Source organism: Poromitra crassiceps (genome assembly GCF_964638095.1).
Source record: "Poromitra crassiceps genome assembly, chromosome: 1".
NCBI classification, from domain to species: Eukaryota; Metazoa; Chordata; class Actinopteri; order Beryciformes; family Melamphaidae; genus Poromitra; species Poromitra crassiceps.
The window spans coordinates 14841254-14857838 of record NC_139623.1 but is presented as its reverse complement, the minus strand read 5'-3'; the positions used below and the strand labels follow the sequence as shown (position 1 = coordinate 14857838).

General features: G+C 44.3%; 1 protein-coding gene across 2 annotated transcripts in view; it reads right to left on the bottom strand.

The window, feature by feature from the left end:
• Positions 1 to 10858: 10858 nt before the first annotated feature.
• setdb1b (SET domain bifurcated histone lysine methyltransferase 1b) overlaps positions 10859 to 16585 on the bottom strand; it is a 51522-nt gene continuing 45795 nt past the window's right edge. For both annotated transcript variants that reach the window (XM_083640155.1, XM_083640156.1), the window contains 3 exons: positions 15369 to 15625; positions 15145 to 15233; positions 10859 to 11880 (listed from right to left, as the gene is read on the bottom strand). In XM_083640155.1, the coding sequence (XP_083496281.1) occupies positions 11763 to 11880; positions 15145 to 15233; positions 15369 to 15625 (464 nt within the window). In that variant the 3' untranslated portion in view covers positions 10859 to 11762. The remainder of the gene's footprint in view (positions 11881 to 15144; positions 15234 to 15368; positions 15626 to 16585) is intronic.

Sequence of the window (16585 nt, the reverse complement as noted above, 5' to 3'; positions counted from 1 at the left end):
TACAGATGCCTCTTCATTATATAGCTTTCTTTACTGTAATAAATCGACACAGCTCATGTAAAGTAACTGTACGTTTATTTTGTAGCTAAAGCTCAGAGGGCACATGAACGCTGAAACCCATTTCTGTCAGCACCTAAATTAAATAATTAAAAATAGTTTAAAAAAATAGAACAGTAAAAATTATTTTAAAATACTGATCTAGAATACATATGTGATGATATTAAAAAAAAAAAAAGGTAAGGGTTAGGGTTAGGGTTAGGGCTAGGGTTAGGGTTAGGGTTAGGGGAAAAAGCTCACAGAAAATTGAACAGAAGAAGTGAGCCAAATAATCCTCCATCAGACTGAACATGAGTGTTGCTGTGGGGGGCTGTGTTGCTGTGGGGGACTGTGTTGCTGTGGGGGACTGTGTTGCTGTGGGGGGCTGTGTTGCTGTGGGGGACTGTGTTGCTGTGGGGGGCTGTGTTGCTGTGGGGGACTGTGTTGCTGTGGGGGACTGTGTTGCTGTGGGGGGCTGTGTTGCTGTGGGGGACTGTGTTGCTGTGGGGGACTGTGTTGCTGTGGGGGACTGTGTTGCTGTGGGGGGCTGTGTTGCTGTGGGGGACTGTGTTGCTGTGGGGGGCTGTGTTGCTGTGGGGGGCTGTGTTGCTGTGGGGGACTGTGTTGCTGTGGGGGGCTGTGTTGCTGTGGGGGGCTGTGTTGCTGTGGGGGGCTGTGTTGCTGTGGGGACTGTGTTGCTGTGGGGGACTGTGTTGCTGTGGGGGGCTATGTTGCTGTGGGGGACTGTGTTGCTGTGGGGTGTGTTGCTGTGGGGGACTGTGTTGCTGTGGGGGACTGTGAACTGGAGTCTCACAAAATCAGATCCTCCTCACAGTTGGGTCCAGGCAAAATCCTGATGTCGTCATATATTTAATAAGGCTCATCTTGCTCCACACACATCTTGCTGGTCAATATCTTCTCTACACACGTGTGCCACACGTGCGCACACACGATCTATCTATCTATCTATCTATCTATCTATCTATCTATCTATCTATCTATCTATCTATCTATCTATCTATCTATATATAATATTATATATATATATATATATACTGTATATATATATATATATATATATATATATATATATATATATATATATAATATAATATATATAAATTTGGCAATGTGGACTCGTCTGTCTGTTTCAAGAATTTTGGCCGGCCACAGCTATGCCGTTACTTGCAATCGGGCTGAAACTTTCAGGAAGTGTAAAGAGCACCCGTGCATCAGGGTGACCTGATGGAGCCAGATTTTCAAATTAGGGCAGATTAATTGCCCTAATTGCCCTAAGGGTGAGGCTATAGTTCAGTGATGATGTCATCAGTGATGATGTCATCAGTGATGTCATCAGTCCGTGGCTATATAAGTGATGAGAGGAATCGGAACCAGACGGAGCCGGAATTTTTAATTAGGTGATTACCCTAATTGTCATCAGTGATGTCATAGAGCAGGCGCAGCTGCGACGCGCAGTGGTCATCAGTGATGTCATAAGAGCAAGTGAGCTCGCACAGCGGGCGAGCTGCGTATGCAAGCTGCAGGGTCAAGATGGCCAGCTGCAGGGCGGGCGAGCCTAGGAATCGAGCGCGCGCATACACTGTACTGTAGTGCACGAAATGCCTAGTGGCACAAATTAACTTTTGTACCATTAATGATACAAGTGGACTTGAGCATTCATGCATTCAGACTTGGAAGTTGGAGACAAGGACTCGGACTTACCCAGAAGGCCATGCGCTGTTGGTTATAGGGGGGAAAGGCAATGTGATTTTTGTATGGGAATTTCAGTTAAATGCATGAAATAAGGTCTGTGGTTTACAAAAGTTTATGAAACGTGATTTTCAGAAAACGCTTCAAAAGTCATAAAAGTGGTCCTCATTTCTGAAGATTATCTTGCTGAACACAAACTTTAACTGAAATCCCCATACAAAAATCCCATTGCCTTTTACACCTACGAGCAGGAAGTGTTAGCAGCCATGCTTTCTGGACTCATTTTCCTGTGGTGCTCTGTTGATAAAGACTGTTTTTTTTTGTGGTAATAGGCCCAAATAATTTGACATAAGATATTGATAGATATTCAATTTCGTGCAAGGGCCGGCACGTGTGTTCCAACTACAGTACATGCGGATTCACGTTCGTGTTAATTAACAGACAGTTAGTACTAAGATACCTGAAGAGATGCCCCGAAATCGTACAAATCGCTTTCACAGATTTAACATCAAATTCCAGCAAGACCACTGCTAGATGTTTGATATGTAAACGACTTGAGCACTGATGACTCGGACTCGACTCAGACTCTTCTTTGATGACTCTCAGAATGCACAACAGATCAATCCTTGAGGCGGGTGTCACGTTGGTAGCCGGTTGACATTGAGCTGAAAGATGATACCTACCCTACCTAATAATGCGCTCAGTGACTGACCACATACTGATTAAAAAGACTTCTGTTGATGTTCTTGTTGTCACCTTGACACTATTCTAACATGGGAAGTGGGATGATTGGATGATACCTTGAAACAAGAGCCTCCAGAAGCTGTTGGTGACAGTTCTGCGGTTGAGCTCTGGTGGCAGCAGAGAGTGGAAAAGGACACGCAATGGCATATCATGCTCTGCAAGCTCTGGGGCATGGTCCTAGTTACACGCACGCACGTGCAGGCACACACACACACACACACACACACACACACACACACAAACACACACTATTTTTTTTATTTAAATATCACGTTAACAAGCTTGAAAATGGCATTCGAGAGGTCACAGTGACCTTGACCTTTGACCTTTGATCACCAAAATGTAATCCGTTCATGCGTCCAAGTCGACGTTTGAGCCAAATTGGAAGAAATTCCATCAGGCCGTTCTTGAGATCTCACTTTAACGAACTTGGGAATGGCATTCGTGAGGTCACAGTGACCTTGACCTTTGACCACGAAAATCTAATCAGTTCATCCTTGAGTCCAAATCGATGTTTGAGGCAAATTTGATGAAACTCCGTCAAGGCATTCCTGAGATATCGCGTTAACAAGCTTGAAAATGGCGTTCGAGAGGTCACAGTGACCTTGACCTTTGACCACCAAAATCTAATCAGTTCATGCTTGAGTCCAAGTCGATGTTTGAGGCAAATTTGATGAAATTCCGTCAAGGCATTCCTGAGATATCGCATTAACAAGCTTGAAAATGGCGTTCGAGAAGTCACAGTGACCTTGGCCTTTGACCTTTGACCACCAAAATCTAATCAGTTCATGCTTGAGTCCAAGGTGATGTTTGAGGCAAATTTGATGAAATTTCATCAAGGCATTCCTGAGATATTGCGTTAACAAGCTTGAAAATGGTGTTCGAGGTCACAGTGACCTTGGGCTTTGACCACCAAAATCTAATCAGTTCATCCTTGAGTCCAAGTCGATGTTTGAGGCAAATTTGATGAAATTCCGTCAAGGCATTCCTGAGATATCGTGTTAACAAGCTTGAAAATGACGTTCGAGAGGTCACAGTGACCTTGACCTTTGACCACCAAAATCGAATCAGATCATCCTTGAGTCTAAGTCGATGTTTGAGGCAAATTTGATGAAATTCCGTCAAGGCGTTCCTCAGATATCGCGTTAACGAACATCGGACGGACGGACGGACGTACGTACCGACGGACAACCCGGATCCATAATGCCTCCAGCCTGGCTATCGCCGGCGGAGGCATAAAAAACTTTATTGATCCCCGAGGGGAAATTGGGGCATGCTACAGTTGCTCGTACTCAGGCATGGAAAAATATCAACATAAGCATCAAACATTATATTATAGAGACATATGTGCCTTCTCCATCAGTCATTCTCAAGTACCATTTAGTAAAGTGAAATATCTGAGGTACCTACTATTTCCTTATATCCCGCAGAGGGAGTATAGTAATAACAGTAGTAATAGAGTAGTAATAATAATAATAATACTACAATAATAATAATAATAATAATAATAATAATAATAGTAACAATAATACAACAGTAATAATAGGAAGCGGTGAAGCACGAACCAATCAGAGTAGGACGGTTGGATAGCGTACTTTATAGGGGTGTCTGATGTGTTTTTGTTTGTTTGTTTTTTCTTTTGTTTTCCTGTGTCTGAGCCTGTTTGTCTTGTTCGTAAGTTGTTCAGAAAAATTTAAAATAAAATATTGGGGTGGGGGGGGAATCTAAACTTGTACACAGGACCTTTTGGCACTGTGTTAACCTGTTGTGGGTTTTTTTGGACCGCATTTGGGCTATATAATCACTAGAAAGCACTGTCGCCAAATACCTCTGTGTGTCTGTTCCCTCTTCGTTGAACTCGTTGTCTGGTCCAGAGCGGAAGTGGTGGCAACATTCGCTGTCATACAGTTGCGGGTACTTCTGGGACAATGTTGTGAGTTTTCGAGTAACAAAATTGTCCCTTGTTGGTTTCCCCGCAAGGTCTTGCCCGCTTTATTAACGTTACATTGTGATCGCTGCGGTCACATGGGCCATGCGTCCATTACGTGCAACGTTAGTTACTGTACTTTAGTGTAACGTTAAAGTTATCATCTGTAGCTTACAGGCAGCATTATCACCTCTAAACTGTTTATTTTTTATGAGAAATTAATGATTGCGAGTCCAAAACACAGTAAAATCATTGTCAAAACTTTATTTGAAAATGTTATTTAAAAGGCCAAAAAAAAAGACGGGTTGTTGGTTATTAATTTTTCTAAATGGATATTAATTACTATCCGGTTACACATGTACACGGTGACACCCATAGTACTTTATACTATTTCATGAGAATTAACTTGATTAATTATTTCAACAAGACCGAGTATTTGCCAAATACATTAAAAACGAGATAAAAACAAACAAAGCTATGACAGTATGACATTATTAGCTGGCCTGGTAAACCGAACACGATGACGACTGAACCGGGCCCGGCGCCACGAGGGGGCGCCAGGGATTTTTGCACCCTCAGTTCAATTTTCTGCCCCCTCACTTAAAAAAAAAAAAGGCCAGTTAGGCAATGTTTGTACCTGACATGTTTCGGCTGCTGTTTCTGCAGTCTTTATCAAATTTGATCAGTTTAAGTTGATGTAGGCTACCCCCTATAAACATAGCTCTGTTGTTTCAGAATTGGCAGGGAAGCGCTATTTGCTGTGCTTTGGTTGTCACAAGGTGTCAGAGATGTAGCTATTTATTAAATTAGAACCTCACTGCATGTTGTAGTGATCATGACGTGATTAAAACACACACACACACACACACACACACACACACACACACACACACACACACAGAGAGAGAGAGAAATCAGCTGCACCCAAGCACACAGCATGCCATGAGCAGAAAGATGGAGACAACGCATCTGATCACTTTATTTCTTTAATTTAATGAACCTGGCACTGACTGGCTATTATTTTGTTTAGACGTTTGTCGATTTTTGCAGCAATTGTTTATTCTATGACTTTTCATATAGACATATATGTTCAGAGTAATCCAGACAGGTCCCGCATTTCACGTTATGCCAAGCTCAGCTCTATTAATGCCTTAATCTGCTGCTGTGAAATAAATGTTTTATTTGATTTTGAATAGTAGTCTTTCTTGTGTTGTTATTGCGCTTTTCAGAGGTTATTATGGTTCAAAAGTCCAGAAATAGGCATAGCGGGTATATAACCTAACCTATGTTTTACGATATAAAAATATCATTAAAAAAAAAAAAAAAAAAAAAAATCAGCCCCCTCCCCAGTTATAACCGCCCCCTCAGTCATTTCATCCTGGCGCCGGCCCTGACATGAACGGACAATGTAGGTTCGTACGCCAGACCATTTTGTAGCCAAGTTTAAATATTCCTCACAAATGCCAGTGGAATATAAATGATTGCCGTTGCCATGGTAACAACCAGCTTTCTAAGTCTCATGCCCCAAAATCAGCACTGATTTCCATGACAACACCCCATGGCATTCTGTATTGTTAGTGTGCCAGGCAGCCAAATGACCATTCAAGCATTTACACTGGAATTGGAATGACCGTTCCATCAATTAAAACTCAATGTGCTCAGCTCTGAGTTTCCATGGCAGCAGGTCAGTGGAGGGTGTGGTGTCACTGTCGTTACCCAGGCAGATCAGCTCCGGGGCTGGGTTAAGCCTCAGGGGACTTCCCTGCTGCTACCTCCAGCGCTGCATCGACCTCCTCTGGAATGTCCCACAGTCTAGATGCAGCCCAGAGGACAGGGGACCTACACACACAAATGTAAGCACGCGCAATCGTGCCACACACATTCACACACGCACGCACACACGCGCACACACACACACACATTTGCATGCACGCACACACACACGCACGCACACATATTTATTCCGTTTGTGACATTTGTTATTCCAGCCTTCTCCCTGTACAGAGACTGTACTGCACAGAGAGAAAAAGGCCCTTCCACACCTCCTTAGTGCTGAGCTCGTCTCTCTCCTGTTCACTCTGGGCCGTCTTGTCTGGCGCTCTCTCTCTCCGTCGGAGTCGGGCCCTCTCCACCTGCAGGCCGGAGCCAGACAGAGGCGTGATGGTTGCAGCCGGTCTTCATAGCAACTGCAACTTCTCAGGCAAGACTGTAGAGGACACATATGTTAGTTCAAGACTGCAGAGGACGACGGAGGACACATTGATAGTTCAAGACTGCAGAGGACGACAGAGGACACATTGATAGTTCAAGAATGCAGAGGACGACAGAGGACACATTGATAGTTCAAGACTGCAGAGGACGACAGAGGACACATTGATAGTTCAAGACTGCAGAGGATGACAGAAGACACATTGTTAGACTGCAGAGGACGACGGAGGACACATTGATAGTTCAAGACTGCAGAGGATGACAGAAGACACATTGTTAGACTGCAGAGGACGATGGAGGACACATTGATAGTTCAAGACTGCAGAGGACGACAGAAGACACATTGTTATTTCAAGACTGCAGAGGACGACGGAGGACACATTGATAGTTCAAGACTGCAGAGGATGACAGAAGACACATTGTTCGTTTACGGTTTATTTATTTTCTCAAGGTTATTCCACTAACTTCCATTAAAATAGCTGTGGGGGCAAGTTAAGTAATGTATTCTAAATACTTTGGATTACTTTTGGAATACTTTAAAATCATCTTGCTGATCCCATTTGTCTGGGTCACTCTGAATGTACACAAACGCGATGGCAATGCGGTCGCAACGCAAACTGATGTCAAGTTGCGACTTTCTTCAGCATCCTTTATATAGAAGGGAGTAAGTGGGTTCTGCAATTTTGGTCACATTTTGGTCACGTTTTTGGTTACGCTCAGCAATTGTGATGTCACTGATGATGTCATAGACATTGTGACATCATCACTGATGATGTCATAGACATTGTGACATCATCACTGATGATGTCATAGATTGTGACATAATCACTGATGTAGACGTTTGCTCGGGTGACATCACTGATGACATCATAGACGATGTCATTGATGACATCATAGACGATGATGTCACAATGTCTATCAACATAATCAGTGATGACAATTGCTTGAGTGCCACGCAGCAGCCGAGCTGCGTATGCAAGCTGCAGGACCAGCTCATCAAGCTGCAGGGCGGGCGAGGCCATGCGAGCCTAGGAATCGAGCGTGAGATGCCGTGTTTTATATTTCCATGTAATGCATTCCTGAGTGTGTCCTGGCTGTATCTCCTCCGACACTGCATTGTCTTGTGGTGTGTGGCAGGTGCAGTACACGCACACAAATTATTGCACATTTTTTTTAATCTGTTTATGGGAAAGGTGTGCCTCATATGAATTTTAGAGCAAATAAAACGAAACAAAGTATCGTGGGCAGTGGTGGCCCAATGGTTAGAGAAGCGAGCTTGTGACCGGAAGGTCGTCGGTTCAATCCCCGGGACCGGCAGGATAAATCTGGTTGGGGAAAGTGAAAAGGCAGCGCTTGCCCCTCCCTCATTACCACCACTGAGGTGCCCTTGAGCAAGGCCCTTATCCCCAACTGCTCCAGTGGAGCTGATCAGTGGCCAGCAGTTCAGACTGTGGTTGTACTGGTCAGCTTCCAGGTATGAATGTGTGTGTGAATGTGAACAGGGCACTCCTGAAAAAGAGAGCATTGCTCTCAGTGAGACTCCCCCTGTATAAATAAAGGTAAAAAAAAAAAAAAAAAAAAAAAAGTAATCCCTTAAAGTAATCTATTTTTGAAGACAGTAACTGAATTCTGAATACTACTTTAAACTGTAACAGAATACAGTTACTGACTGGTCTGGAGGGTGCATGGCTGTACAATGTACATTAGACAGAAGTGTTACTGACAGATGCAGGGTTTGTTGAGGACAGAGATGGGAACTTGGACTTGGGACTTAGATTTCAGTCGCACTTAAGTCACCCGAACAGTGACTTGACTTGAGACTCATCCTCAAAGACTTGAGACTTGACTTGCTTGGACTTGTGGTTTGGGACTTGTGAACAATCTTTTCTCTTTTTTTTTGTGTGCATTAACATTAAGGACATCTCTACTAATGTCATCTAATCACTGCTGATACTGTATGCTAATAGATAAAAGAGTGAGGATCATACAGTACAAGCTTTGAATTCCTTAGTTTTAGCTATGCAGTGTTCTAAGCAGACCGGATGGCATGCAGCTCATGCAAAGAGACTTGAGACTTGACTTGGACTTGTGAGGTCAGAGGGTGGGAGCATCCTGTGCGAAGGAGGCAGGAGGAGAAGCGGATGCTTTGTCTCAGTACAAGGGTCGTGGATCTGCTGATGCAGCACGTCCCGCGACACCTGTGTCTCTAGGTTGACGAAGGTCAGCTGCCTCTTCCTCCTCCTCACCTCTGGAGCAGGCACATAGTGGGGAGGAGACGGCACGTCCTGATATCACCGTGTTGGTATCGTTGCTGGACCATCATTTTTCCCTAGTATGGGCCGGGATGACCACGCCCCGAACTCATTTGATTGGTCACTGAAAACGTGCGGCAAGTAAAAAAGATGTGGTTAAGATTAGGGTTAGGGTTTTCTTATCTAACCATGATCATAACCAAACCCTAACCCTATCTAAATTGTTGTACTTGCCTAAACCTAATGTACTATAAAAATGTGTGTGGTTCAACCAGGAATTGAACCCGTCGAACCCAAGCACCTTAGCCATTAAGCCACAGGAATGAACACACCCTGAGCTGCACTTTTTTCACACCCTAACCCTAATCTTAATTCATCAATCATTTTTTTTTACTTGCCACACGTTTTCAGGAAGAAGCAGTTGCAGCGACCAATCAAATTAGTTCGGAGCGTGGTCATCCCGGCCATTACTAGGGAAAAATGATGGTCCGGGAACGATACCAACACGGTGATATCAGGACGTCCGAGGAGAGGAGACGTGACAAAAAATGAATTACTGTATACTTAAATTCACCAGATTTTTTTCCGGTAGATTCCCTGCCTACCAACACGACGGTCGCCGGTTCATGCCCCCATGTGGCCTCCGGCTTGGTCAGGCGTCCATACAGGCGCACGATTGGCTGTGTCTGCGGGTGGGAAGCCGGAATGAGGGTATGTGTCCTGGTCACTGCACTAGCACCTCCTCTGGTCGGGTGGGGGCGCCTGTTCGGGGCGGAAGAGAAACTGGTGGTGGTGGCAATAGCGTGATCCTCCCCACGTGCTACATCCTGCCGGTGAAGCTACCCGCCGTCAGGTGAAAAGAAGTGGCTGGCAACTGCAGATGTATCAGAGGCATGTGTGTGTCTACGGCTCTCCCCAGTTCGGCAGGGAGTAGCGACTGGGGCAGCAAGGGGAATTGGCCAAAACAATTGGGGAGAAAACACAAAAACATGTACCTCTACCCTTGGACTCTTTTTACGTATTTCACGCTCCTCTGCCCCAGATGGTGAGGGGCCGTGGGCAAAGACACTGGGGTTACCTCCTCTGTTGGCGGCCCAGGCTCCTCCACAGGCAGGCCAGTCTCTTGCTGGGGCAGCACCATGGCTTCACTGGAGAGTAGTAGTCGGCTGCAGTCTGACACAGTGGAAAGTGAGAGACCGTCAGTGTCTGTGTGTGCTTGTGTTGATGTTCTGTTCCACTTTCTCCCCATGTCTCCCTCATGTTCCCTTTCCATTCTCCATCTCTCCTTCTGCCGCTGTCACTCCCTCTCAGTCTCCACATGTTAAAAAAAGGTTGAAGTGAAAGGGAAGACAACTTCACAGATATCACTATGACTGACCTACAGAATGTCCTTGAAATCTCTCATTTCCACCCTCATCTGAAAGGAGGCAAGGTGGGTCTTAGCATCTGCTTCTCACCCTCTCTAGGAAGTCACCGGTTTGGGCCAACCAGAATTTAATCACATATGGATGATCAGCAGCAAAATCAACTCCCTCAAACTAGAACAGAAAAGGGGGAGGAAGGGAGCTGTGGATGGATGGTGTGCAGATCAGTGGTGAAAACATTTTTTTGTTGCTCTAACTGTAAAGATATAGTCTGCTAAATCTGGTGATCTCGTCTCGATAATATGGAAGATTGAGCATTTGCAAGCCCTGCATATATTTTGTTGTTGTATTACAGTTAGGGTTCGTTGGTGATATCTTATGTTCTCTTATGGAGCAGCAGGATGGTTCAGTGCAGGCTGCTCAGTGTCTTCTCCAGCTGTTGCTGACTACAGAGTAACCAGACAAGCATTGGTACCTTTTCATTTGATAAAGCGCTCTCCTATGAGTTTTCATTCCTTATATTACATCACAAGCTTATCAATAACATACATTAGTTGTCTATGAAATTAGCTAAATATTGTTTCACAGAAGAGCATTTTCTCAACCCATGGTTCATTAAGAGGACATTTTATTAAGATAATAAGGATACAGTTGTAACTTCAATGAAATGCATACAAATATAAAAAGGGCAACAAAGTAATACACTCATGACGCACAATGTCACCTTAAAAAACGAGATTACAGTGTTGAAAGGCTCCTTCTAGCGATGGACCCATGTGAAACAAAAACAGACGAGAAGAGAGAATGCATCGGCTGAGGCAAATGGAGGTTTTGTCATATTCTCTGCCCTTAACACAGACAGAGAAGGTGAGGTGAATGTATTGTCTCACAATTAAGAGCCGTTTCAGACAGACTACAACAGGACACAGCACCTGCTGCGGGCAGAGCAGCTACAGTATAGTACGGCGGTGTGTGGACTGTCTCACAACCACCATCCAACCCCCCCACTTCTGCCCCCCCCCCCCTCAATACAAGCATATGTACAAGAGAAGCAGGGAAAGAGGTTTTTAAAAGCCTGTAGGCCAGAGGTTTTCAAAGTGGGAGGCAGGCCTCCCCCGGGGGACTCCAAACAGTTTCAGGGGAAGCTCAGTGAACGGAAGTGAAAAACATTCCGTTATTACATTAGCTCTCAAAAGGAGATCACATAGAATTGCCCAAATGTGGGTGATTGTTAAGAGACACCTTTACAAACTTTAGTGAAGATTTCTTTTTTTGGTAAGGAATTTATTCACAGATTGGTCAAATATCTGATAATACGCCCCAACTCTAAAGAGATAGTTCATTGATACAGTAGTTTGGGGGAATTCTACTGGAGTGCGGGGGACAATATGGAGGGGTGGAGTCTGTGTGAATCAAGCCTAAGAGAAAACGACAATCAACTAGAAAGAACACGTCTTTTTTGCTCTCCTATTCTGTGCAGGACTGAGAGAAGACAGCACAGAGGTACAGCAGAGGGACTGATCACAGCAGTCTTCCTCTGCATTCGGTGGATCCGCAGCAGCACAGCAGCTCCTTGCCCTCCACACTGCCCACCTCATAGTTGTAGTCCCAGGTCAGCTCGGTACCGGCCCGGATACGTCTGCACAAAGACACCAGCAGGCCAGTCAGTGGAGAACAAGAGCCTGATTATATTTACAGTAGGGATGGAGGATTGATTCCACTTTTTTGGAGTCGATTATGACTCCTTGTAATAATGGAATTGATAGAATCGATCAAATTGTCGCTGTCGGGGCGGGACCTCGAATGTCAATTTTTCACATTTTTATTTTTTGTCATAAATCAATGCCACTGGTCACCCTTCACGTCTCTGTGTGGGTTTTACACAATTTAACCAATGGAACAGCGTTAAACCAATCTTGTGAGTAATTCTCGTAACACCATTCGCCCTCAAACTGTCGCTCAAAGTTCCTCCCCTACCTCCATCTGAACCCACCAGGCAGGACTCTATACCTGGAAAAGACACACGGGAGACGGGCCGTGTATTTCTGATATCGTTTTGTTTAATCCTGGCTTCCTCTGACGTAAATAGATCAATAAAATGTGTTTGAGTTATCCCTAGGCTGCAAACTCAATTTAAACTATGCAAATCGAAGTGGTTTCTGATGAGAATGTTTGTGTTGGTGAGATGCTTCTCATCCCCATGACAGAGCCCCTTTCTCGGCCTGGGAGCTCCGCTGCTGCTGCTCCGGCGGTAGCGCGCTCCATAAGGGTTGCGGCCACGCTCAGCCGGGAGAAAGTGCCTCAAACTCGGACTGATAATCCTGTAACATCATTTGAGCTTATTCAGGTAAGATATTAATAATGTAATGACACATCCAGCGGGAAATTGACTATAATGAAGACGTGCCAACATTGATGACGTGGTGTATTTTAAGAGCACACAGGTTGTTTAACTTCCTGAAAAGTTGCTGTTTTGGAGATCCGAGTTTTCGCCCCTGACAGCGACGAAATGTAAGGTGTACAATAAAACTAATGTATTACTACATCATCTTCATATAAAATTGAGTAAGTGGGTTCTGTTTGTCTGATTCAATTTGTACAAACAGCGGTGCCACAGCGGTGCGCACAAATCGCTTGAGGAACAGTTTCTTCCCGCAGGCCACGAGACTCCTTAACATACACAAATAGTGTAGTAGCCGTGCTGTACCGTACTGTAGCTGCTACCATTACGTATGTCTAATGTTTAATTGTATGTTTAATAAGGAATATGCTATTTGCACCTGTATGTCAAATACGCCGAATTTAAAACGCCGAGTTTAATTGTATGTTTAATAAGGAATATGCTATTTGCACCTGTATGTCAAATATGCCGAATTTAAAATGTTTAAGTACGTCTAAAGTATGCACATGACATGTGCACCTATGGTTGTTGTGTCTCTTGTTGTTTTTGCACTCATATGCCCTGTTGTATTTGTACTATGTTGTAAACGGAGTCCACAGCACAAGAATTTCACACGTGATACTTGTACCATGGAGTGACAATAAAAATCTTGAATCTTGAATTTTTGTCCCACTGATGTCACAATGCCGATGTCATAAGACGATTTTGGTCAATAATGATGTCACTGATGACATCACTGATGTCACAATGTCTATGACATCATCAGTGACGTCATTGACCAAAATCATCTTATGACATCACTGATGATGTCATAGGCACTGATGATGTCATAGCCAATGTGACATCTTCAGTGACAGTGATGTCATCAGTGATGCAAAGTTGGGCAATAGACCCTTCTCACGGGGGCCATTGTGTGTCAAAAAGGCAGGGTAAACACAGGTGCAAGCAAAACACTAATGAGGGTTTCAAACTTCCATGATTGGAATTTGGAAACCCTCATTAGTGTTTTGCTTGCACCTGTGGTTATTCTCCCTTTTTCGGCATAAAATGGCCCCCGTGAAAAGGGTATATTGTGCGCTGCGCATGCCAATACAGCAGGCGAGGCCACGCAGCAGCCGAGCTGCGGGCGAGGCCATGTAGCGGGCAAGGGGGTGGGGGGCAGCCCGGCGACAGCCGTGGCCGGAGGCCTTATGCTTATGGTTTCGGGGTGTCCATCCGTCCGTCCGTCTGATTCTCGTTAACGTGATATCTCAGCCTTGATGGAATTTCTTCAAATTTGGCTCAAACATCCACTTGGACAGGGACACCACCGATTTTCAATGCTGATTTATTTTGCACAATAATCTCACATACTGTATCTGAAAAGTATAAAGAGTGTTGCAGACATTAATTTAGTTTGACAGTTACGGAGAGTTTATTTGAGTTAAGGTGTGGACCAGTGATGGCATTTGTGCATGAATGACATCACTGGTCCACACCTGAACTCACATCAAATCCCAATAACTGTCAAACTAAATGAATGTCTGCAAAACTGTTGACACTTTTGGATATGTGTGAGATTATGTACAAAATAAGTCAGCATTGAAAATCGGCGGAGTGTCAGATGAACTGATTAGATTTTGGTGGTCAAAGGTCAAAATTCAAGGTCACTGTGACCTCACGAGCAGTGTCATGCTTGTTAACGCGATATCTCGGGAACGCCTTGAGGGAATTCTTCAAATTTGGCCCAATTGTCCACTTGGACTCAAGGATGAACTGATTAGATTTTGGTGGTCAAAAGTCAAAGTTCAAGGTCACTGTGACCTCACAACCTCCTGTTTCATGCTCATGAGCATGTGATCGCTGAGGGAATTTCTTCAAATTTGGCTCAAACATCCACTTGAACTCAAGGATGAACTGGTTAGATTTTGGTGGACAAAGGTCAAAGTTCAAGGTCACTGTGGCCAAATGTCCATCTGTTCCATCAAGGAAGGGGGACCATAGCTAGTAGGGATAGGAAGGTTGTAGAGAGTCGGGATTTGAGGGTTGTGTAGGGGGAGAGGAGTGGCTACAGGGTGTTGGTGGTGGGAAGGGGCGTGGTGAGGGAAAGCAACGGGGCTACGGAAAAGGGTAGAGCCATATGAAATCCACGTTCACGGAATCGCGGACGTAATCACGGAATTGACCAATCAAAATTTAATTAACAGCAGTATGCTTCTGTATGACTTATTGGTACAAGTCATGCAGAAGTGTTTATTTAGTTGTTTTGGTCTCGGGATCCAACACCAGTAAAAGGTTCTCTTTGAGTCATGGGAACAATTTAGTTAATTTAGTTTAATTTACAACAATTACAACAAAATAATAGAGAATATCCCATTTCTAACACCAGTTAGCTGGCCCAGAGACAACTGAAACAGTACGCCTCCCAAAGCCCAGCAGCGATCCCTGGCCTCTGAGGTTGATGAAAATTGTCGTCAAGGTAATAAGCACTATAATGAATTTAAAATGTGTTTCAACACTCACTTGCTGGCAAAGAATGCCACCCAGGGGAAGCGGAGGTCATGTGTGTCCACAAACACATTCTGGACAAACAGGTTAGGACTACAGCTATGCTGCAATGTAGAGAGGAGACAGGGACAACAATTTAAAAGATGAAAAGATAGTAATAATAGAATTCAATTCAATGACAGCAAATGGTTATAGGCACTGGCAGACTAAATGAGAGACACATATGTTAAAACACTTACGTTGAGGTATCGTCCGAGGTTGCCCTCCAGCTTGGCATCGATGATGTAGCAGGACTCTTCACCATCAAAGAACAGCCGAGTGTTTTTGTGAGCGTTGTCTCCAGGCTGTCCCTGCTGCCCGCCTTTGCCCCCCTGGCCCCCTGACCCTCCATGCATACCTGACTTTACCGTCAGGCTGTGGCCGGACTTCAGGGCGTGGCTGGACTTGAGGGCGATGCCACGTGTCGACTTCACCGCTACCTGCCTTTTAGGCGCACCTGAGCGAGAAATGCACAGCCAGATCACAAGATTAAAAGAGGGCAACAGAAAAGTGAAAACTGTGTGGTCAGGGATAATCAGTGACATTCGAGTGAGCAGAATTTTTACATTTCTTTTTTCCCCAATATTTTATTTTCAGTTTTTATAGAACAACAAACGAACAAGACAAACAGGCTGAGACACAGGAAAAGAGGAAAAAACAAAAAAACAAATCATCATCGATATCAAACATTATAACGTGGTGCTACCAGCCGCGTAAGGTGCTTATGTGTTTGCAAGAGATAGTATGCATGGGATCCCATGTGAGGGGTCCATTAGATACTCGCCGGACGTCACCCCTGACCTCAGTCTCTAGTCATTCTTAAAGTCGAGCTGAACCCAAAAATGACTTTTATTTTATTTTAGTTCAAATACCTGGGTATGCAGTGCACCTATTTAATAATGTATGCAAAACAAATCACAACAATCTAATTTATTTCGTTTTTCACACTTTTTCACATCAAAAGTTAATTTTTCAAGATCTCATTGATAACAGTAATGTACAGTTTGCTGACGTCACCTAGTACTATCAAATTTCTACCCCATTTCAACCAATCATATCACGACATGCAGCTGTCAATCAAATCTTCATTTCAAGATCATTTTCTCTTCCAAATGAAGTAGAAAATGTCATCTGGCAGAATTCCTATCCCATAAACTAACTACTAACTTGGCCAATTGTTAGAAACATGAACAAAAAACAAAAACTATCATCTCTAAGAATGCAAAGAAATGTAACTGGCTCGTTAAAATGCGCATTCCAGGGATATCGTATTTACAGCAGCGATAATGGCGCGCGCATCCGAGAGCTTGGTTGTCAGGGGTTGCACTTCGGAGATTCCAGGCCGACGTGCTGCACTCTCCGCTCGGCAACACGAAGGCAGCTGACTGCCTGTGGCTCGCTGAGCTCCACTCCTCCC